This window comes from Falco biarmicus, chromosome 4 (genome assembly GCF_023638135.1).
Source record: "Falco biarmicus isolate bFalBia1 chromosome 4, bFalBia1.pri, whole genome shotgun sequence".
NCBI lineage: Eukaryota > Metazoa > Chordata > Aves > Falconiformes > Falconidae > Falco > Falco biarmicus.
In genome coordinates, this window is record NC_079291.1 from 67331586 (window position 1) to 67354512 (window position 22927).

The 22927-nt window shown below is 57.9% G+C and overlaps 2 protein-coding genes and 1 non-coding gene across 4 annotated transcripts; 2 read left to right on the top strand and 1 right to left on the bottom strand.

Annotated features, from left to right (window-relative positions):
• The first annotated feature begins 347 nt into the window (after positions 1 to 347).
• On the top strand, positions 348 to 6939 carry GRIN3B (glutamate ionotropic receptor NMDA type subunit 3B). Its single transcript, XM_056337292.1, is given in 10 exon segments — positions 348 to 806; positions 2211 to 2809; positions 3267 to 3351; positions 3353 to 4318; positions 5095 to 5240; positions 5425 to 5540; positions 5764 to 5915; positions 6009 to 6173; positions 6380 to 6447; positions 6572 to 6939. Coding segments are annotated over 10 exon segments (3087 nt in total). The 3' UTR covers positions 6903 to 6939.
• Positions 6940 to 8071: 1132 nt separating this feature from the next.
• On the bottom strand, positions 8072 to 21630 carry TMEM259 (transmembrane protein 259). 2 transcript variants are annotated; one of them, XM_056337310.1, is made up of 11 exons: positions 21265 to 21630; positions 18719 to 18985; positions 18283 to 18397; positions 15946 to 16056; positions 14554 to 14676; positions 14100 to 14200; positions 13114 to 13171; positions 12734 to 12817; positions 12046 to 12178; positions 11561 to 11660; positions 8072 to 10700 (listed from the first exon to the last, which is right to left on the bottom strand). In XM_056337310.1, the coding sequence occupies exons 1-11, from the start codon at positions 21496 to 21498 to the stop codon at positions 9852 to 9854; spliced, it is 2175 nt and encodes a 724-aa protein (XP_056193285.1). In that variant the 5' UTR covers positions 21499 to 21630; the 3' UTR covers positions 8072 to 9851. The 2 variants fall into 2 exon arrangements, with proteins under 2 accessions (XP_056193285.1, XP_056193284.1); XM_056337309.1 differs by having other exon boundaries at positions 18229 to 18397.
• A 741-nt stretch (positions 21631 to 22371) lies between these two features.
• Positions 22372 to 22478, top strand: LOC130149322 (U6 spliceosomal RNA). The gene has a single exon (XR_008821867.1). It is a non-coding gene; the product is annotated as a U6 spliceosomal RNA (small nuclear RNA).
• The last annotated feature ends 449 nt before the right edge of the window (positions 22479 to 22927 follow it).

Sequence of the window (22927 nt, forward strand, 5' to 3'; positions counted from 1 at the left end):
GGCACCCAGCGCTCCCCCCGGCGGGACCCCGCGGTCGCAGCCCTCGCACGGCAGCACCGGGCGGGGGGGGACCCCCGCTTTGCTGCGGGGGGGCGGGGGTGGGGGGGGGCGCCACGCGGGGGCGGGGGCGAGTGCCCGTCGGGCGGGCGGGGCGGCTGCGCGGGCCGTGCCCGGCGTGACCCACCGCGCACCGGGGCTGCGGGGCCGCACCGGCCGCACAGGGGGCTGCGGAGCCCGCCGGGAGGGTCCGCACCGGGGGGTGCTGCCGGGCCGCCCCAGCCCGCCCCCGCCCGCCCCGGGCCGCCCCCGCCCCCGGGCCGCCCCGGCGGGGCGCAGAGCGGGGGCGCATGGCGGGGCTGCGGGCGCTGTGGCTGCTGGCGGCGGCGCTGGGGGCGGCGGGGGGACACCCGCATCCCTGCCGCGTCCCGGGCCCCGCCGGCCCCGCCGTGCGCCTGGGGGCTCTGCTGCCGCCCGCCGCCCCCGCCCGCCTCCGCGCCGCGCTGCTGAGAGCCGCCGGCACCGGGGGCGGCACCGGGGGCAGCCCCGGGGGGGCGCCCGGCCCCGGGGGGGCGGCGCTGCCCCACAACCTCAGCCTGGAGGTGGTGGCCGGAGCCCCGGCGGCGCGGGACCCCGGCTCGCTGGCGCGGTGGCTGTGCGGGGCGCTGGCGGGGCGCGGCGTGGCCGCCGTCCTGGCTCTGCCCCGCTCCCGGCGGGAGCTGCTCCAGCTCGACTTCCTCGCCGCCGCCCTGCAGGTCCCCTTCGTCAGCCTCCTGGACAGCCGCGGGCCCCTGCCCTTCCGAGCGCAGGTAACACCCGCACCGGGGCACCCGCCGCCGGGACGCAGCTCTCCGACCCTGCTCCGGTCCCTGCTCCGGTCCCTGCTCCGGTCCCTGCTCCCGTCCCTGCTCCCGTCCCTGCTCCGGACCCTGCTCCGGTCCCTGCTCCCGTCCCTGCTCCCGTCCCTGCTCCACCCGTGCTCCCGTCCCTGCTCCCGTCCGGGCTCCATCCCTGCTCCTATCCCGATCCTCATCCCGGCTCCAGTCCCGCGGGTCCTCCTCCCGGCTCCTATGCCGATCCCGATCCCGGCTCTATCCCAGCCCCTCATCCTTGCCGCATCCCAGCTCCATCCCGGCTCTGTCCTGGCTCCATCCCCGCTCCCATCTCAGTCCCATCCAACCCTCATTCCCACCTCCACCCCGGCTCTATCGTGACCCCCCTCTCGGGTCTATCCCAGCCTCATCCCGGGCCTCATCCTGGCTCTGTCCTGGTCCCCACCGCAGCTCTGTCCCAGCCCCCTCCTGGCCCCCATTCCAGCCTCCATCCCAGCTCTAGCCTGGCTCCGTCTCAGCTCTGTCCCAGCCCCCACCTCATCTCTCTCCTGGCCCCCTGCCCGGCTCTATCCCAGCCCCATCCCAGCTCCCGCTCCCGGGGCCGTGTCCTGGTGCTGGATCCCCGCAGTGCCCTGCGCCGCCCGGTTCAGCCCCGCTGCCCCGGGAGTGACGTCTGTGTGTGCTGGCACGGTGTCTTGCAGCACAAACCCTGCCGAGCCGAGTCCCGTCCCAGCCCTGTGACCTTGGGACTGGATTTGTCCCTCTCCCCTCTGCTGGTTCCTTCTGGGGACAGACCACCTCCCCGTGGGGCCGTTTTGCATTTGGGCCTCTCTGCGCTGACCCCGAGCCGCTCCTGGGCAGGAGGGACTCCTTTCCTGGCATGTGGCAGGACCGTGGTCACCCCCGTCCCACCAGCCTCTCCTGGGGACACCCGGGCAGACGCCCCCAGGCCACGCTGCCCTCCACGCTGCTCATCTGCTGCCTGGCCTGCAGCATGTCCTAGGAGCGTTCCGGCTGCTGGGGGCTGGGCTGGGCTGCGGCATGGGCAGCGCCTGGCCGGGAGTGTGGGAGACCCTTGTGTGGGCAAGGGGATGCGTGACACGCTGCTTGGGTGGTGGTGAACCCTCGTGCCCACCCAGCCGGGGGTCCCACGGGGGTCTCATCCCTGTGCTCTCCCTCTGGTCCCTGGGCATCCCTCCGGCTCCTGGGTGGGTGCGTGGCCAGCACGGGGCAGGGGGAACCATCTACCCTGGCTGGGATGGGGCAGGGAGTGTGAGGTGGCTCCAGGGTGGGGGGGGACTGTGTCTGGTGCTGCCTCTGGGCTCTCCCCACGGGCAGGAGCAGGGCAAGGGGACAGCCACAACCCCTGTGTGTCGGCAGAGCCCTTTCCACTTCCACATGAACCGGCAGAGCTCGCTGGAGATGCTGGTGGATGTGCTGGTGAGCATCTTGCAGGCCAACAACTGGCAAGAGACCAACCTGGTGCTTTGCCACCCATGGGACACCTCCAGCTTCCTCGGCCTCTGGGCCCGCCGCTCCCAGCTCTTCCTCCGCACCATCCTGGACCTTGGCTACCTGGATGAGGCCGGGGCCACCCACTACCTCCGGCAGCACGGGGAGCGCTTCAGGGCTCTCTCCAGCCCCGTGCTGGTGCTCGGCTGCGACCTGCGGCGCGCTCGGCTCATCTTCCAGGCGGCCGAGGAGTCGGGGCTGCTGCTGCAGGAGCTTCACTGGCTGCTGGGCTCCCCGCTCAGTGCTGGCGAGCTGCAGACCGAGGGGTTGCCCCTGGGGCTACTGGCCTACGGGGAGGTCAACCGGCCGCCGCTGGAGCTCTTCATCCAGGACCTGGTGGAGCTGGTGTCCCGGGCCATCGCCAGCGCCGCCCGCGTCCGCCCTGACCTGGCTCTGCTGCAGACGATGGTGAACTGCAATGACAGGCACCGGGTGCGCGGCGAGTCCTCGGGGCTCTTCCTCTCCCGGTAAGGGAGGTGCTGTGGGTGCCCCTTCCCCCTGCCCCAGCTCCATCGTGCCTCGTCCCTGGGGTGGAGCAAGGGCAGAGCTGGGGGAGCGCAGGGCTCAGTGCCCATCGCGCTCCCCAGCGTGTGCAGCTGCAGCCGTGGGGCTCAGCTCCCCCCTGGTGCCCGCTGCCCCCACCCTGGGACATGATTTATGCTGGATGCGCAGGGGGACACTTGTCACTTCAGATCTCCCTAATGCTGCCCGGGCACGGTTGCTCTATAAATATTAATAACGCTTGGCCTTGCCAGCACAGCGAGCTGCAGGGCAGCGGGGCCGGATCCTGCTGCTCCTCCCTGCCCTTGTCAGTGCCCGAGCTGGGCACATCCTGCTCCCGGCCCCAAGCCCCCTCCCTCGCTCCCCCCGGCTGCGGCTGAAGAGCCGGGGATGCTGGAGCCGTGGCACCTTCCCTCCTGCCAGGTTCCTGGCCAACACGTCCTTCCACGGCCGGACGGGGCCCGTGCGTGTGGAGAACGCGACGCTGGTGCGGCCGGAGCAGCAGTACCCGCGCCTGGAGCCTGCAGCGGGACTCGCGGGGGGACCCCACCTGGGTGACGGTGGGCACCTGGCGGCACGGCAAGCTGGAGCTGGAGGAGGGCACGTGGCAGAGTCACCGCCAGCGCAAGAGCCCCGGCGAGGGGGCTGGGGGGGCCCGCATGAGGCTGCGGGTGGTGACGCTGGTGGAGCACCCCTTCGTCTTCACCAGGGAGGCAGATGACGATGGGAGCTGCCCGGCTGGGCAGCTCTGCCTGGACCCCGGCACCAATGACTCTGCTGTGCTGGACACCCTCTTTGAGGAGCTGGGTGCCGACAACGGCTCGGTGCCGCGGGCGTACAAGAAGTGCTGCTACGGGTACTGCATCGACCTGCTGGAGAAGCTGGCTGAGGACATGTCCTTTGACTTTGAGCTCTACATTGTGGGTGATGGGAAATATGGGGCCTGGAAGAATGGGCGCTGGACGGGGCTGGTGGGGGACCTGCTCAGCGGCACGGCCCACATGGCCGTCACCTCCTTCAGCATCAACTCGGCGCGGAGCAAAGTCATCGATTTCACCAGCCCCTTTTTCTCCACCAGCCTGGGCATCCTGGTGAGGACCAAGGACACAGCGTCGCCTATCGGGGCCTTCATGTGGCCCTTGCACTGGACCATGTGGGTGGGCATCTTTGTGGCCCTGCACATGACGGCACTCTTCCTCACCCTGTACGAGTGGAAGAGCCCCTATGGCATGACCCCCCACGGCCGCAACCGCATGAAGATCTTCTCCTACTCCTCAGCCCTCAACCTCTGCTACGCCATCCTCTTTGGGCGCACCGTGTCCAGCAAGACGCCCAAGTGCTGCACTGGCCGCTTCCTCATGAACCTCTGGGCCATCTTCTGCCTCCTGGTGCTCTCCAGCTACACGGCCAACCTGGCGGCTGTCATGGTGGGGGATAAGACCTTTGAGGAGCTCTCGGGCATCCATGACCCAAAGGTAGGAGCATGTCCAGGATGCTTCAGATAGGGTGAGACAGGGCTGAGGTCCAGGGAGGGATGGGTGGTGGTGGTCTGTCCTTGTCGAATCATGGAATCACTGAAGTTGGAAAAGACCTTTGAGATCAGAAAGTCCAACTGTTAACCCAGGACTGCCAAGTCCATCACTAAACCATGTTCCTGAGCACCGCATCTATGTGGTTTTTAAATACCCCCAGGGATGGTGACTCCACCATCTCCCCAGGCACCCTGTGCTGGTGCTTGACTACCCTTTTGGCGAAGAAATTTTTCCTGCTATCCAATCTGAACCTCCCCTGGCACAACTTGAGGCCATTTCCTCTTGTCTTATCGCTGGTCACTTGGGAGAAGAGGAGAAGAGACCAGCCCCCACCTGCCTCCAACCTCCTTTCTTGTTGCACCTTCCCTGCTGGGATGAGCGTGGAAGGTCTCCCCAGCCCGGTGCAGCACAGCCCCTCCCAAGGCAGTTGGGGGTCTTCCCAGCCCACCCCCCCACCCCCTCCCAGAAGCTTTGTGTTCCCAGACCTCGGTGTTTAATCCTGGTCTCATCTCCAGGGTGCAGGGCAAGTGGGCTGGGTACAAGCTGAGCCTGGTGGAGTGGGGTGGGGGGTCTTCGCCAGACACCCCCGAGAGCTGTCGCATCTCCCTGGGCTGCCCAGACCCCCCCTGCCTGCAGGGGCTGAGGGCTTGGGGACATGTCCCCAGGGAGCTGGGGGCTGTTCCTGCCGGGGGTACTGATGCTCTGGTGCCTCCTTCCAGCTGCATCACCCCTCGCAGGGCTTCCGCTTTGGCACGGTGTGGGAGAGCAGCGCCGAGGAGTACATCAAGAAGAGCTTCCCCGAGATGCACGAGTACATGCGACGCTACAACGTCCCCACCACCCCCGCCGGTGTCACCATGCTCAAGTGAGCGGCAGGGACAACATGGGGGGGGGGTCCCATCCTTTTACCCCCCATGGGCAGGTTTTGCCCCATCCCTGCAGCCTGTCCCTCCTGCCCCCCACCCCAGGGAGGGGTTCCGGGTTGGAGGGACCCTGGGGAAGTGGGGGAGCAGCCCCCTCCCTGAGGGTCCCCCCCCATGTTGGTGCAGGACGGAGCCCCCCAAGCTCAACGCCTTCATCATGGACAAGTCGCTGCTGGACTACGAGGTCTCGATCGACTCCGACTGCAAACTGCTCACTGTGGGCAAACCCTTCGCCATTGAAGGTTTGGGGAGGGGGGCTGCAGGGGGGCGGGGGGAAGTCCGTGTGTGAGTGTGTGTGTGTGCGTGTGTGCGTGTACACGTGTGTGCTTGGGCTGCAGCTTGGCCGGGGCCGTGGGCATGCAGGGTGGGGAGGGTGCCCGCTCCACGGTGGGGGCTGGGGGCTGTGCTCCCCCCCGGCCCCAGCGCTGTCTCTCTTGCACCCCCCCTGCCCCCCGCTGGGGCCAGGCTATGGCATTGGCCTCCCCCAGAACTCGCCGCTGACCTCCAACATCTCCAAGTTCATCAGCCGCTACAAGTCAGCCGGGTTCATCGACCTCCTGCACGACAAGTGGTACAAGATGGTGCCATGCGGCAAGCGCGTCTTCGCCGTCACGGAGGTGCAGGCGGCCGGGCCCTTGGCTCGGGGGGGGACACTGGGTCTCTGACACCCCCCCCACCAGCCCAGCCAATGCCCCCCACTCCCCCTGCAGACCCTGCAGATGGGCATCTACCACTTCTCGGGCCTCTTTGTGCTGCTCTGCATCGGGCTCAGTGGCTCCCTGCTCACCTCGCTGGGCGAGCACGTCTTCTACCGCCTCGTCCTGCCCCGCATCAAGCGCAAGAAGAAATTCAACTACTGGCTGCACACGAGCCAGGTGGGGCTGGTGGGAACGGGCTCAGCACCCGAAAGACCCCCCCCACCCCCCTGCACCCCCCTGCTGCTGCTCCTTCTTCCCTTGCATAACCTCTGCCCTCCTCCAGCCCTGGCCCCTCATGCCCCAGTTAATCCCTGAACCCTCACCCCCCCGGCTGACCCCCCCGACCATCACCCCGCAGCTCCCTCTTCCCTTGTTCCCCACAGAAAATCCACCGGGCGCTGAACATGGGCACGGAGGAGCAGAAAAGCCAGCAGCTGAGTTCGGCGCAGAGGTACAGCCCTGGCTGCAGCTCTCCCCCTCCTCCTCCTCCTCCTCCTCCTCCTCCCCGTGGGCACCCACCGGCTCGGGGGGGCCATGGGGGGCCCTCGCAGCAGCCAACCCTTGTGCCCCCCCAGGTGCACCCTCCAGCCGCCGCAGGCACCAGCGGCAGGGCAGCCCTGGAGCACCCTGCGGAAGGAGGCACGGCGGGTGCGCTTCCAGCTGGACAAAGCCCCCCCTGAGGGTGAGGGGTCCCTGTGGCACCCCAGGAACGGGCGGGCGCCACGGCCCCCGGGCAGGGCGGCCAGCGAGAGCGAGCTCCGGGAGCTGGAGGACAAGATCCAGGAGATGCGGGAGCAGCTGCGGGTGGCCCTGGTGAGGAAGAGTGAGCTGGTGGCCGTGCTGGGCACGGCAAAGAGCGGCCGCCTGCTGCCCACCCAGTCGGAGGAGCCCCAGGAGGAGAGGTGATGTGGGGTGGGGGGCCAGGGCAGGCAGCCCCCTGAACACCCCAGGTCGGGCTGGGGGGCAGTGAGCCGGGGAGGGCAGCCCACCCCCACGCCCTTGGCTCAGAGCAGAGATGAGGGGTGGGAGAAGGGCCTGTGGGGTGCGGGATGGAGCGGGGAGTTCCTGGGGCTCCTCATCTCCCTCCCGTGGGACACAGGGGACGAAACTGCAGCCAGCAACCTCGGGGAGGGGGTTGATTTTGGGAGGGGGGTGATTTTGGGGAGGCAGCGGGTGGAGAACCAGGGCAGACCCTTCAGCCATGCTGCATTTTTAATACATGTAAATAAAGATGATGGAGAAAAAAGAAAGGCTGCCTTTTCTCCTCCAGCCGCATCCTAAATGCAGCAACGCTTGGGGTGGGGGTAACCCTTCCCCTCCCCGCTCCGCAGGCCCAGCTCAGCCCCACCGCAGGACAGCTGTGCTTAGGAGGAGGAGGAGGAGGAAGGTGAGTAGCCTGTGTCCCGCAGCGTGCTGCCAGGCCAAGACCCAAACTGCCCTCTGGGAGAGCCAGCGCCAGGGCAGCAAAGGGGCTGAGCTCCCGAGCCACCTCAGAGCAGAAACGGAGCCTTCCTCGGGCAGACGGTGGGAGATGGACGCCACTGGCCCAGTTCTCCCAGTCCAAGCAGTGCAGGAAAGCCTGCGGGCTCGACAGCGGAGGAAACGCAGGAACTCACAGCCCTGCTGGGGGGAACCACATGCCCGTACGAGGGCCAGGGCGACAGCACAGCGCGACCTTCCCTCCCCGCCCACACACAGAGGCTGCCCAACACCCGCGAGCTCAGCCGGGACAGGGACCTGCGCTTGGCCCCCCGCCGCCCCTGAGCTGTAAGGGGGTGGATGGTGGCACCCCAGGACGGACACCCCAGGACGGCAGCACCCAAAGCATCAAGTGTTCAACCGTTCACACCTGTACCCACGCCGCAGGATCCCCAGCCCTCGACCTCCAGCGGAAAGCCAGCACAACTGCTAGCAGGACAGCAGAGCAGCACTACAGCAGCTGTTAGATATAATATTTATTATTATATACAAACACATTTTGTACATTAATTAAATAGAATGAACTCTACTCTTCATTCATCAAATCATTTGGTTTGTTTCCCGCCCTCCCCCCCCTTCCCCTCCCACCCACCCACTCCTCTTAAAAGCCTACGATTATTCCATGCTCTCTGGCACGCTCCTGCCGGAGCAGGGAGCCAGGCGCCACGGCCCCTTCCCAGGGAGGCTGGCTGCAGAAGGATCTGGCATGCGGGGCATGAGCAGGCTCCCCCACTCCCCAGAGAACACCCAGGGCTTCTTGAGACAAAAAGAAAAAAAAAAAAAAATAGTAAGGGGGGCCCCTGGGTGGGAAATGCAGAGACGGTGAAGCGGGGGGCTCTGAGATCCCCCAGTGCTGATGTGGAAACTCTTTCCTGGTGGAAGACACCAAAATGCACCTCCAAGGGAGACGGACTCCACAGACGCTGCTCAGCTGTGGAGAGACGACGTTGAACTCTGGGACACTTCCACAGCCCCCCACAAAGAGCAGAGCCACCTGCCAGCACTGCGCTTTTCCACGTCACTCCCCAAGCTCCTCTCTCCTCTCCACCCTACAGCCGGGACGCACTCCTGCCTCCGCTCTACCTGCCAGCACAACGCCTCCTTCAGCCACATCATGTGGGTCCAGCCCGTCCTCGGGGGCAGCCGGTGCCCGTCCCAGTCCCCCAGCAGCACGGCAGAGGGGTCAGGCACAGCCAGCTTCACCTCTGCTGCCAGGGAAAGGAGGAAAAATTAGCTGAAATGTCTTGGCTTTAGTGTTTTGGTTCTTTGCTAAACCATCTCATGCAACAGTTCAGCCAGTGAAAAGCTGATCTCTCTCCTCTGGGATGGGGCTGATCTTAAACCCAAACGTGTCCCATTTAAGGGACAAGGCACTGAAAAGCAAAACTACATCACCCACAGCAGCAGGTGCCAAAAAGCAGAGTCATACAGAGATGGAGCTGCTGTCCTCCTCATCCCAAACGTATCCACAGACACTGACACTACAGATCAGCTCCCAGCAGGAATTACTTGAGACCATCTGCCTGTGCCTGGAGCTCCTATTTTATGCTGGCCACACACACCTAAGAGAGGCCAAATTCTGAACGCCCTCGCAGAGGTCACCAGTGGCAGAAGGGACAGCACTTCTCCAGGGCTGATCAGCATGGGAATCAACGCTGCTGCTTCCCAGTCCAGCCAAATGCATCTCTCTGGGGATGGAGGCTCCAACCTGGACACCGCAGCTTCTACCCCCCAAACCCGCTGACCGAGGGAAGTTCAAGGACAGAAAAAAATGGGGCTGAATTGCAGCTTCTACTTTGGTTATCGCCCAGCTTTGCCCTGGCGTGAGCACATCTAGTGTCTGGGGAAGGCCTTAAGCTCCTCTTCCCCTTAAGGAGAAGGAAAAGTTCACCAGGTTTCTCCTCTGGTTTTTGCAGCTCTCCTGCAGGTGTCAGAAAACTCTCCGTCCACATGCAGCTGCTATTCTAACCAGAAAGCTGCCACACACGTGTGGGCTGTCCCACATCAGCTCTTACTTGCTATCAGCATCTGGATGGCAAATGCCACTGCAGGGGGCAAAGCTGGGGCAGCCAGGGGCAAGGAAAAGCTGGGGCAGGGGAGTGACTGCAGGGCTCGAGCAGGCAGCCTGCTTGCCCACAGCCTCGGGACGAGGGCCCTGAGCCTCGCAGGCCTCGTCCCTCCCTCCCGGCAGTCCCACGCACATCAGGCTCTCACGTGCTGTTCCCAGGGGAGTCCACTGCAGCACCTTTTCTCTGTCCCAGCTGCTCTGCCTCTGCTAAGAGGAATTCATGGGTTAAGGATGATGGTGAAGTGAGAAATAGTAACAAACAAAATCCAAATGCCTTCCTGGCAGTCCAGAATTACAGTAACAGGGACTCAAGACAGGCTCCTCGAGTCTGGCTCCGAGCAAGGTTTGGAGCTAGGTGTGCTATCCGCTGGTGCTGGGCAAGGGCTGCTTTCTCCCCAGTCCCCAAGAGCACGCCCCAAACGTCTGTCCTGATCAGTGTCCTCCACCAAGGCCGGAGGGGTCTCTACCACACTGCTGTTCGCAACGCAGTTCTTGCCACTAGGTTTTGCTTGGCTGTCTGAGCCCTCGACAGCCTCAGTCTGTGCAGGGAGGGGAGGGCTGGGGACTGAAGCCCCCTCCTCCTGCAGCGGGACGAGGGGCGCAGCTGGTGGCGCCTCTGCAGCTGGGGGAACATCTGCTGCAGCCACCACAGATGTTGAAGTGACTTCAATGGTGATGGAACCCATGGCTGTCTCCGGGTGGTCGCTGCTGACTCTGATGCGGGCAACCAAACTGGAGGCAGCAGCGGCGTCCTGCGGGTTCCCGTTGGCCACAGCTTCGTGCACCACGTTTGGCTCCAGGAGGGTAGTGCTCAGGTCAGAGAGAAACGAGGCTTCTGTAACGATGGCAGCTGTCTCGGCTACCCAGTTCAGATCACTCCCAACAGAAGCCGCGGTGGCAGCGGCGATGACGCTGGAGGCCTCGCTGGGAGTCAGGGCAGCCGGGCTGCTGCTCTCCCCAGAGGGGCCGGCGGCCAGGTGGGGCCGGCGGCCCCCCACGTCAACGGGGGCAGCTGTAGTGTTGTTGTTGAGGTTGTCCTGGAGCGTCGTCTGAGTCCCCTGGCCTACCTGCTGGTTCTGCAACAGCATCTCCTGGATCCTGATCTGCTGGAGAATGGCTGGTAGCTCATAGTGGTGGAAGAAGTAAATCATTGAGTGCTAGAGAAGGCAAAGGGAAAGGAGTCACTCAGTGGACCTGGGCTGTGAGCCTAGATGTACCTTAGAAAACTACGCTTTCTTCTTGCCATAAAGACTGGAGAATTCGGCTGCTCTGACAGCCAAGAGGTTGTCTGAAGTTTTATTGCTTCCACTATGACCCCTGCAAGCTGCTTTTATAGTTTCTCTCTGAACACAGGCAACGGGGTACAACCCCCCTTCCCTTTTAAGGGCTCAGAACAAGAAGGGTGAAGACATTTCTCTGGCCCATCCTCAGTTCCCTGTCTCCGTCCTGCAGCAGAGAGAGGGGGCAGGGCAAAAGCCAGAGACACCCAGGTTTGCTTGAACCACACTGGAGACATCAATTTGGAGCTGGTTTTGCCAGCATCTTTCACTGCACAGACCTGCCCAACTCCTCAGCCTCTGCAAGGAGATCCTCGGCAGGATTTCTTCTAGAAAGACAGGATAGGAATCCTTCCCTAACACCTTCCAAAACCCAGGTGACATGAGCCTACTGGCAGCCGCGTGGCTGGATGTGAGCCAGTGACCAAAACCCCCTCTTGTTCAACAGCATCCTTCTGCCGTTCCATTTCCAAACCAGGGATTATTTCCATCTCTTTGTAACTAAAATCGCTACTCAAACTCAGCTTGTCAAGAAGTTTGATCAGAGCCCAAACTGCAGCAGATTCCCTTCACTTTTTAACAGCACAGCCAGTGTGAGCTATCTGCAATGTAGCAGTTTAAACTGCAGGCAGCCAGACCCCTCCGAAGCATGTGGAGTGACCAGGACTGAATTCACACGATGGCACTGGCCTCCACACAGCTGGCTGCACTAACACGCAGCAGAAGTGGCAGCTACTCACCTGGATGAAGAGCCACGAGGTGACGAGAGCCAGGCTGCTGTACTGCCCGTTGAATCGATAGTGGTAAGCATAGAAGGCAAAGTGGTACAGATAGAAGAACCTGGGCAGAAAGGCAATAAACATCAGGATACGGCAATGGACAGGACAAACGGGAGTTTCTTTCTACTCCTCTGTTCTGAGCCGGGACACTTTGCACAGGGTGGTGCCGGCTCCCACTAACAGGTCATGAGAACTGTCTCGCTGTGAACAGGTCTTCACCAGGGCAAAATAAAGGGCAGGGAAAGGATTGAGATGATTCTTGAAATCCAGGCACAAACCCAAAGTGGAAGCAATTGCACTTTGGACCCTACAAGATGTCAGGCAGCTCTCAAGGAGACACACAGCAGCTCTCAGGAGTGGACAGCCTCCTGGCTGGGAGGGTCTGGAGCAGCCTCCTCCCCACTGGAGAAGAGGGTGTGCAGCCAGGAGCTCCCACCAGCTCTTACCTGAGCCAATGCCTCTTGCTCGTATTGGTGTGGCAACAGATAGCGTCGTACTGGTCAGCCAGCCACACGATGAGGATGATGTAAAATGCAGTTGTGGTGTCATTGAAGAACTCGGACATAATGGCCTCCATACCTACAGGACAGGGCGGGAGGGAACATCAGCACGCTGCAGGGCGCAGACTACCGTCAGCAAAGGGCTTCCCCAAGGGGCACGTGAAGGATCCTCTGTCATTTCAGAGCCAGGGCTATATGACGTGCAGCAAAGACCACAGCAGGATAAATTACCTCTGTTTAAAGCAGCAGCTAAGGCCAAACATGTCGCACTGCTGATGGCAGTCACTGCACAGGCCAGATCAGCTGGCTCTGGAGAGCAAAGATTTCAGGGTTTTGTTGCTCATTTTTTAAATTCAAATTGTGCTAATGCAATGTGGTCACAGGAAGAGCGTATCTGAAATGAACTAGTGACAGACAAAGCTTCAGTTTATGTGATTTCCAACTGAACTGCTTTTCCAGGGGACCCAGAAAGACAATGTAGCTCACTGTGCCATCACATTCCAGAGCTTTCCACCCTGTGATGAGCAGACACGCTAACCACCTGCCATGGCCACGTCAGAACAGGGAATTGCACTTTCTACGGATTCCAGTGGGACTTGCTGCACATACACAAGCAGTGAGCTAACGTCCTTACCTACTAGAGCCAGAATGACAGTGAGGAGGGGAGCTGCAGGGAAGGCAATTGTCATGTTCATTTCCAGCATCTGCAACAGGTCAACTGCAAGAAGGAAAACGTACTATAACACAAAATGGATGCGGGGCCACAGAACCCTCCACCCCTCCGTTACTCCCCAGACAGAGCACTGCAACACGCAGTCAAACCCACCATCCCTGATACTTGTCAAGAGACAGAACAGTCCTCACAAGCACCGTGACGGGAGTATAGGGGGATTTATACCCTGTGCAGCCACATGCAGGACCCTTCTAAATGATGACAGGCAAGAGTATACGCATGATACACTGTGCTGGAGCAGGCAGTGTCAGTACACCCTAAATCCCCTAGAAAATCCTTACCAATGAAGACAAAGATCTGATGGTGCGAGTAGCGCAACAGCATCGAAACAGACAGGGTCTGAAATATGAGAACAGCAGCCAGTGTTAGAGCCACAAAGGTCCAGGGAGTCACTTGCAGAATCACACTCCAGCAGAGGCCTGAAGAGGCGCGTTTGGACTTGCAGTGCTGCACAGCATGCTGTGCACATCCCATGTTCGTCAGTTTGAGCTATGCAGACCGACTTCCCAAAGAGCAATTAGGACTTCACAAACAGCAATTAATCTTTGTATTACTGCAGTGAAATAGACAGCGAGTGATTTGTTTGTAAAGAGACTGATCCTGAGTATTTGAGCAGGGGCCAAACCAAACAGCAGCAGCAGCGCTGGAACTAGGGTTTCTTCCCTCCCGCCCTACATCTGTGCTCCTGCCAGCAACTCCCGATGCCTCTGGCAATGGGCACCCAGCACCCTTGTCCTCCTTTCTCACTGGCCACAATACTGTTGTAGAAGGAGCTGCATCAGTGGCCGGTCACACACAAAAGGGGACAGCCACCCAAGACTATGAACACAGACTTAGTTATCACTCGGGATCTTGTCTAATACTTATCTGTAATCACCTCATCGCACAATCACAGGAGACTCAGATCTATCTTGATCACTCCTGGCAAATTAGGCCCATTCTTATAAGTCTCAGAGGACAAACTTCTGCACCCTGTGCCTTGTCAGCCTGAGTGTTTTAACTACACTTACAGACTCTCTAACATGAATCTCCTTTTTGGCCACGAAACCATTACTTCATTCTATTTCACCTCCTCTGTTCCACTGTTAGGACCTTAAGAACCCACATTAAATAAAAAAAAAAACACCACAGAAACCAGGAGAACCTTGTACTCCATCAGTTTAGCTTTAAAAGCAGATGAGAGCTCAGGCCTGTGCTGTTACATCAAACATATGCTGACCAGCACCGGGCCCAGAGTCCAGGCAATGCCCAGCTCCTATCGACTTACAAATATGACCATGATGACAAAGGCTGCCAGATACGAAGTCCTAGCCATCCACATGCTGACAAAGCGATAGTGCTCCCCAGACACCACATTCCGAAGGAAACCTGGAAGAAAAAAGCAAACACACACAAGTTCAGTGCAATTAAACCACAAACTAAGAATAAAACTTTCAGTGCCTTCTAAAGAAATAGGATTTAAAGCAAATCTATGGCAACACCTCCTCACAGCAGCACTCGTATTATTATACAGTGCAATAAGGCAGGAGAAAATCACGTTTGCAGACACCTCTCCCCTCCTGCTTGTTTCATTTTGTCCTTGACAATAACATCTCTACGTAACACATGGAACTGTTCCCTGCATTAGATTAATCAACAGTCAGAAGATGATATTCATGCATCTATAGAAAAAACATTAACTGCTCTGCATAGCTGCAGAAAGCGATTCCTCCAAGCCTTACCTTTGTTTTCTTCATTTTCAGCTAAAGCTTTGACACTTGACATCAGGATGTCATCATAACCCAGGAACTCATCCAGCAATAGGCGACTGAACCTGTCCCCAAAGCACTGATCCCTGGTAGGATCTAGAGAGAAAAAACCACCCAACCCAGTCAGATCAACCACAGAGGCGGCAAGGCAAGCAAAGAGTCTTCTCATCACTCAGAAGGACAAATCTGCCAGCAGACCTGCGTCTGCAGTTGGACCTTTGGCTGGATAACTAAATTGGGCAGGACTGGGAGGGAAAACGTCACACCCTGACAAATCTAGCCATGCTGTCAAAATGCTAACGTCAATTGGGCCTTAAGAATTACATCAGGGCTGTCATACTCCCTGTTGGCACAGACATAAAGGGCATTTAACTTCTAGGCTTGGACTACCTTCCCTAGGCTCACCCCAACTAATGGCCCAGAGAAACAAGTTCTGGTAAGACTCAGAAGACCAGGCCAAGACTTTTCAGATGTCAGCTGGCCTCAGCACGGCACTGCCAGGGCCCACCCTTCCCATCCCACCCACCCTTCTGCAGCGGAGGGCACGCGAACGCCTCCCCATCGCTCTGGCCATTAATGAAGGCTGTTTGGTTCCATCTCATGAAGCTGGTCCTGTGTTCTGCTGTAAAAACACTGATCAGCTTGTAAAAATAACCCAAATCTAAACAAAACAGGAGGCATGAGCACAGATAATTTTTCAGTAAATTACTAAGATACTTACGAAGGAATTTGTCCAGTTGAATTGGACAACCCAGGTCAGCTGGGTTTCCATTTAATATGGGAACTGCCCATTCCCTGTACAGGATATCTGCTTAATGGCTCCAGTCCAGCTGTACTCCAGTTTGATTAGGAGTAAGTAATAAAATTTAGTCTGATTGCTGCACTAACAGCTCATTACAGATCAATTAAGTTCACAGGCATGAGAAGGTTTGCGATCGTATTTATTCCTGTCTTGGACAGTTTTTAATGGAGGAAATGCCAGGAGAACGCTGTTCCACAAAAATGGTCTGCTGGTGCTAAAGAGATCTGCTCAGCCTTGTCCCCAACACATGCACAGCTGCTCTCGCCACCGGGTGCTAACACTGCACTGCTGCTGCTCCACACTGAGCCTAGACCTCAGTACCTTGAAGCTCTTCCTTCCTCAATGAGAAAACTGCACTGGACACCATTTCAACCTATTCCTCTTAGAAAGGTATGACCTACTAAAGCAATAAAGACTCCATAAAGCAGCTCTCCTACGTGGAAAATGAGCGCCATCAACTGTTATAAATAGTTTCCACAAGACTAAAGAGGAAACAGCGCGTAGGTATCTCTGCAGAGCGCCTACCCACCCCTGCACCAGCGTGGGCTGGCTCCCTCACTTACCCAAAGTCACCACCATGACCGGAATGCTGAGGCGTTGCCGAGTGCTCTGGGACAGGCGCAAAAACCCGTACTCCAACGAGTATTCCACAATGTACTCCTCCTGTGGCCACACTGGAAGAGAGGGTGGGAAGGGAGACTCAACAGCAGGGTTTGCAAACAATTACCAAGAAGAAACAGCACCTCTGGATTCCCTTCTGCCCTCCCACCACATTCTTGAAAAGAGAATCAGTTGCAGACACGGGCTCCAGGCTTCCTTCAACCAATTAAAAACAAATCAATACAAATTCTTTGAAATTGCAGCCCATTCCCTTGACATCAGCCCTTAATGCGAAACTTCTGGGAAAGCTTCAGGGCAGCAGTTCCAAGCTCTGTCAAACACTGTCCAAATCTGCCCACATCTCTGCCTGGCAAGCCACAGACCACTTGTTTTCACTCTGTTCCCTTTCTGCTTTCTACGTTGTTTAGGAAACAGTGGGAAAATATACTTTATACAGGCTGAACAGCAAGTAAACACTCCATAGGGCAGCAGCACTCAGGAGACAGAGGTCACTGCTCCAATTACAAATCTCAAAAGTAAAGGCAGGAGCAATTATGGCTTTAAAACAAAAAATATGGTGGCCCCTGAAGTGTCCTTGATTTTTTTTTTTTTTTTTAATAAAGAAAGGTTCAAAATAGATGCTTTTTGCTACATCACCTCTGAAAGGACAAAACCTCCTGCTAAGTCGAAGGCAAGCAATTTAATCCGTGATCTTTTAAACTGTCACAGCATATCTTGCAAGAAGTGAGGGGAGGCAGCTGTCAGGGGTCTTACAACGACACACCAAAAAATTTAAAAGGATACAATAACTTAAAAGAAATGCACCTGCCTCTTCTGACTTACAGCTACACATCACTGACAGAAATGCCTGCTTTACTGCCCCACCTCTGATCCCACTCCCTGGCCACAAACACAGGCTGGTGTGTTTGTTTCATCTCTTGTTTCCATTATAGAACAGTTTTAAGCTCAAATGGAAACAAAGTGTTTAAATATCAACAAAAGAATTACTTCCTTTGCATCATAAAGTATTTTTCCATGGTAAAATATTCTAAACATCAAATTTGGTGTACTTATAGCACAAGAAACCTGGAGAAAAAAAAAAGTAAAAACGTGTATTTGGGGATCTGGGACCTGTTTGAAAAGACGAATTTTTAAACTATGTTGGAAAGCAGCACAAGCGTCTCTCTCACCACATTGCTGGATCATTTCCAGCTGGGCATTCAGCAAATCAAGGCACAGCCCATCAGCGTACACAGCACTGTACATGACTCTTACAGAACTTAGGCAACTATTAATAAAGGTATTGCATCAAAAATATTTAGGGCTTTCTAGTCTTACATGACTTAATGATCTTAAATTCAGGACTAATGAGTTCTGAACCAGCATCAAGCAAAACCACTGCAAGCGCAAGGGAACAGTGCCACTGCAATGTCCAGTCTCACAATCCTCCACAGCCACAACATCCAGTACTTCTGAACAGCAAAGAATTCCAGTCTTTCCAGGGATGAAAGTGTAGGTGAAAAAGGTAAATGATACCAGAATCCAATTGCCATGTCTCTTATTTTAACGTAAGTATTTTTTAATTGATTTCCTCCCTAACCACTAGAAAAAGAAGTTTTCCAACAGTGGATTTCCATTTTAAATAACACAAAGCCACTAAATCTCCCTCTAGAGTTTATGAGACATCAGCAGCTTAAGTCATGCTGGAACAAGGGGAGGAATAGAGCAGGATATCCTGAACGGTGCAGAACAGCAATGCTGTATCTCGCAATCCACTGAAACTTGCTCAGTGGCTTTCAGGATTAATTAGCTGTTTCAAGTACTGGTGTTGACTCAGGGACTCAAAATACAGCCCAAACCCTGTTAATACGAGGAGGAATGTGTGCTGTCAGTCAGATCCCTGCAAGTCTCAAGAGAACAGCAAACTGCTCAGAAGAGGGAAGTTCACATTCATCTGAGGTATCTGGCACCAACTGCTGCAGAAACACGATACCAGACCGAGAGGCTTCAGCAAATTTTATAGCCCAGATGACCCCCGACTCCCAGCCCCCCTTCAGCCGAAGGAAAGATCTTGTTGTGGATCTACTGTTAGTATCGACAAGGTCAACCACAGGTGAATGCATCAGGGAAGACATTTAAGGTTACTATGCACGTGCCCAGAGAAGCCAGAAGGAACAAGACGTGCAGGGAAGATGCACGGGGCAGGGGAAGGAGAGAGCACAGATAGCAGTGTAAGTTGTCTTTACCTGCTCTGGCTAGCATCTCAAACTCGGACACAGTCTCCCTCAGAGGCTGCATACCTTTAGTGGCTGCTTCACTAAACGAGAACTCCTGGCTTTCATTGTGGGGCAGTGCCTCAGTGCTGCTCACTCGGGATGGCTTGAGGAACACCTTGGGCTCGATATCCAGCTCAAACTGTGGGAAAAGCGCAGCAGAGAAAGTCACGTTAGCAGTCACTTCAGCTCCCATCTTCTGTGCTCCCTCTGTGCCCCCAGCAAAGGCCTCTGCCACCAGGAGGAGGACAAAAGAGGCCACTTTCTCAAGCTTTACATTCTGTCTTAAACCATCAGAGGCTAACGTGGAGATTTAGGAAAAACTAAGGAACACACTATTTCCAGATGACTGAGGGATCAGTGGGACTGTGGCACACTTAAGATGACTGCACTAACAAACCATCTCTCCCCAAACCAACAATCGGGTTCCCATCTCCTGCATACGCAGGGAACGCGTCTTTACCTTGATAGAGCTGTTTTCAAACATATCCACGGTCATTTCCTCCTCTTCTTCCTCCTCTTCCTCAGCTGTGGATTCAATTACCATTCCCGGGAACTTCTCGACACCACAGAATTGCAGGAAGATCGGGGCTCGGCTTGAGTTGCGCTGTATTTCCACACGCAAGATGCCATCGCGTGGCCATTTATCTCGCACGTGCTCCAAGCAGTTAATGGGCGAGCGGGAGAAGGCGATGTGAATGTAAGCCAGGATGAACAGCACAAAGAGAGCCTACACACAGCATGAAACAAAGCAGAGACCATCAGCCCAAACACCCTTGGCCTGTTTACAGGCTCCCCAGTTTTAACCACCTTTTCTCTGCCCATAAAGACACTGGATTAATGTGGAAAAACGGATTCACAGGTGGACAAGAGCTTTTATGCTTTCCAGCCCCGGCGGTCTCTGCATCAACAATAAAGCAGCCCAGAAACAGGCAATTTCAGTACAACTGTATCAGCAGAACACACCAAAACCAGCCACAAGAACAATCTCCTCCTGTTCAGGAGACCAGAGCTGGCACCGATACCTGTGCAGCACACGTGTCTTGCTGAAATCACAAGCCACATGCTCAGGCCCCAGCACCATGCAAGGCCCTGCAAACCAACACTATCCCCAAAACGACTGCACCACAGGCAAACTGACCAAACACAGCACCAATGTGCGATGAGGCTCCAAGGCATACTGAAAGAAACAGAAATCCACCCGTGGTGTTCAACTATTCCCTCCTCAGCACAGTGTTTCCTGTTGAAGCCTGGAGAAGACTCAACTTTACAAAGGCAGAATAAAGCAAACCTTAACAAAAGACAACCCACCATCAGAGCAGGACAACCCAAACCCACAGCAGAACTGCCAGCTCTGCGTTCAGATCCACCACTCGTCGCTGCGAGGTAAGGACTCTGCCACAGCCGGAGGTTGCACTGACCTGCTGAGGCTGGGCTCGTGGAGCATCACCACTCCCTTGTCCTGGATCAACCCAAGGAACAGCTATAAAGCCACAGCAAAATAAAGTGGACGAAAAAAATTTATTTCCTATAGTGATGATAGTAGATCTAGCACAATGCTACCCAAAGTTCACAGCTGAAAAGTCCAAGAAACACTGGTACAGTAAGTGGTACAGCTGAGTTTCTTACACTCGCTTTCCAGCTGCATTAAGATGCTCATTCCTAATTAAACTAGCTGTCCTTGCTACATATCTTTCTTGACCTATTTGCTATGAATAAACAGACTGGTAAACATCTCATCTGCAGAGGAGCTGCATAGGAAGACGCTAGGGAAGGTAAATCAGAAACACCTCCCTCATCACAGGAGGAGCCACGATGAAGCCGGCAGAACCACGAGTGGTTTCAGGACTCCGTGAACAGCAGTGTCCAGGACCACGGTCTCTAACTTCACCTCCTACCAGTACCCTGCGCACAGAGCCAAGACCAGGCTGGAGCCTGGCTGACTCTTAACTCTGTGGGCGGGAATAGGCTGCTCTCTCCAGACGTGAATACGCTTACTCCCTCAGCAACGCTTGGATCAAAAGCAGACAGCAGCTAGAACCGCTACCAGGCAGACCGCTCACTCCACCCCACAGCCTTGTCAATACCACCAGCCCCATTCCAGCCTCCCTGCCCACCTGAATCCAGCTATGCAAGGTGCTGGGGCAGGACAGGGAGAGAGAGAAGTTCCACCCCTGAACACTGCTTGGGAGGCCAGAAAACGTGTATGGGCAGTACGACACATTTTGCCCTGAATGTTAGTTCCTTTAAGCACCTGTTCGCTACAACTCCAGAGCAGGAGCCTGCTGTTGGCCCCTGGCAAGCCCCCTCCCCACCTCCCCTTACTCCACTTTCACATCCTGGTGCTGGCAAGAAGCATCAGTGTGTGCCCTGGGAGCCACGGCGCAGGATTTAACCCACGGGCACTTCACCCCGGCGACAGCCCCCTCCGGGGGTCTCCAACCCCGCGCCCACATCAGCCAGGGAGCAGGTGGGTTTGCACCCTGGGACAGAGGCAGAGGTGCGATACTGCGCTGGCACAGCTGGGGGTGCTGACCGCTAAAAAAAATTTACAAATTCATCGCTTCTCAAAAAGACAAGACTCCAACAAAACTTCAGCCACCAAGCACCTCGCCTATGCAATGCAGGCAAAAAGAGCGATCGCTCGGAAACTGAAATTTAAATCTTCCGTGCCTGCCCCCCACTCCCTGCACCTGCCCCCCAGCAGCCTGGCTGCCCAGCAAGCTGGCTCAGCGATTCCCTTTTTATTTTGGGATCTGTCACCAGGGCTGTGGTGGTGCAGGGACCGGCACAGCCTGTTACAACTGCTCACGTCTTTCTCCCAGGGGAGGGACCCACGGGAGTCAGTGGGCAGCATGGGGGGGGGGGGGTCCAAACACGGGCAGTGACCTCTAGCAGAGCCCAGCTTGTTTGTGTTTATAAGAAATTTATGCTTTTGCACCTAACTGTAGGCCAGCATGAGGAATGCCCACTCCTCCCCGTAAAGCCCCCGTTAAAGCTGCCCCTCACCTTGAGGAGGACGAAGAACTCGAAGACGCGGCGGAAAGAGGGTGGGAAGAGGCGAGCGTAGGTCACTGCCATCTTGAAGAAGAGCGCGTGGAAGAGGCGATCGCGCACATTGATCAAGGGGTTCTGGTTGAGGTTGGGGTTGCGGACGCCCCGGTTGTTGCCCCCGGCAGCCCCACCGCCCCCGTTGTTGTTAGCCGGGTGGTGGTTGTTGGCGTTCGGCTGGTTCTCGGACATCCTGACGCCTGCGGCTGGGAGCCGAGGGGCGCTGGCAGCACTGACCTGGGCCGGAGGGACCGATCCCCCGCCGCACAGCGGGCTTGGGGCCGAGCGACCGCTTCGGAGGGGACGAAGGTCGAGCGCTGCCGCCGAGAGGCCGGGGAGAAGCCGCGGGAGCTGCCCGGTGCAGGGCGCCGGGTGGACCGGGCAGACGCTGCCCCCGGCCCCCTCTCCTCAGGGGCGACCCTCCGGGCCCGGCCCGGCCTCCTGCGCGCAGACGCCTCCGGAGCGGAGAGCGGGTCAGGCCCGGCGAGGCCCGGGCCAGGCCTCGGGGCTCAGCGGGCCGCTACCTCGGCGGGGCCCGGGGGTTGCGCGACCCGAGCAGGCCCAGCGGGGACGCGGCTGCTGGGCCGGCCCCGCGGCCATGGAGGGTCCGTCACGGGGGCGGCGCGGCGCGGCCCGTCCCGGAGCGCAGCGGGAGCCTCGGCCCTCCCGGCGCGGCGCGGTGCGTGCGGAGCGGCCCAGTCCCGTCCCGTCAGCGCCCCGCCGCCATCTTCCTCCGCCGGCACGGACGACGGCGGCAGCGCGCCTGCGCGAGCGCCGCGGGGGAACTCTGGGACGGTGGAGGACAGGCGCCGGCCTCCGCTCCGCCCCGCGATGCAAAGTAGGATCCCTCCCGCCATGCACCGCGCTCAGCAGTCCCACTCCGCACGCAGCTCAGCCGTGGAAAGGTCAAAATTTCTGACATAAATACGATTGTCAGTATGAGAATAGCTTGGGAATATGACGCCGTGGGGGAAGGCGCAGGAGTTTGAGGTAAAAATTCTCGCCATGGGCAAAAAATTATTAAAAGAGGGAGGTTCAAATAGCTCGGGGGAGGACTGTGGATTCGTGCTCGCTTCGGCAGCACATATACTAAAATTGGAACGATACAGAGAAGATTAGCATGGCCCCTGCGCAAGGATGACACGCAAATTCGTGAAGCGTTCCATATTTTTGGCACTCCCCGCCACCTTTGGGGGACTGATCCCAACGCCCGGGGCCCGTTCTGGCTCCTGCTCTGTGTGTGGGCACCCCCGAGACACACGGGCGTGGAGCGGGGCGGGGGGGCAGACCCCCAGGTACGCTCAGGGGGAGCCCCAGGTGCAGGCCTGCGGGCCCCCCCTCCCCATGGGAGAGGGGGGTTGGGGGCTGGGGAGGAGAGGGGCACCCTGAAATCTTCATGCCACCCACCCAGGGGGCCCAGCCCAGCCCTGCTCGGGGGTCCCTGTGCAGCACAGGCCCCATGGGGGCATCCGGCTGAGGGGATGAGACCCCTGCCCCACACTGGGGCACCGCAGAGGGGGAGAAGGTGGAGAGGAACGAGCTCCAGGGAAGGTGGCGGGCAGGGACCCCCACCCAGCCCACTGCCCACCCTGCCCAGGGACCATCCAGGGGGAGGAAGACC

Coding starts and splice junctions, on each gene's coding strand:
- TMEM259 (XM_056337309.1), bottom strand. CDS start 21,498: ATGTCCGAGAACCAGCCGAACGCCAACAACCACCACCCGGCTAACAAC. Junction 18,398..18,718: donor TTGAAAACAGCTCTATCAAG/GTAAAGACGCGT, acceptor CTTTTCCCACAG/TTTGAGCTGGATATCGAGCC. Junction 14,201..14,553: donor TGAAAATGAAGAAAACAAAG/GTAAGGCTTGGA, acceptor TTTTTCTTCCAG/GTTTCCTTCGGAATGTGGTG.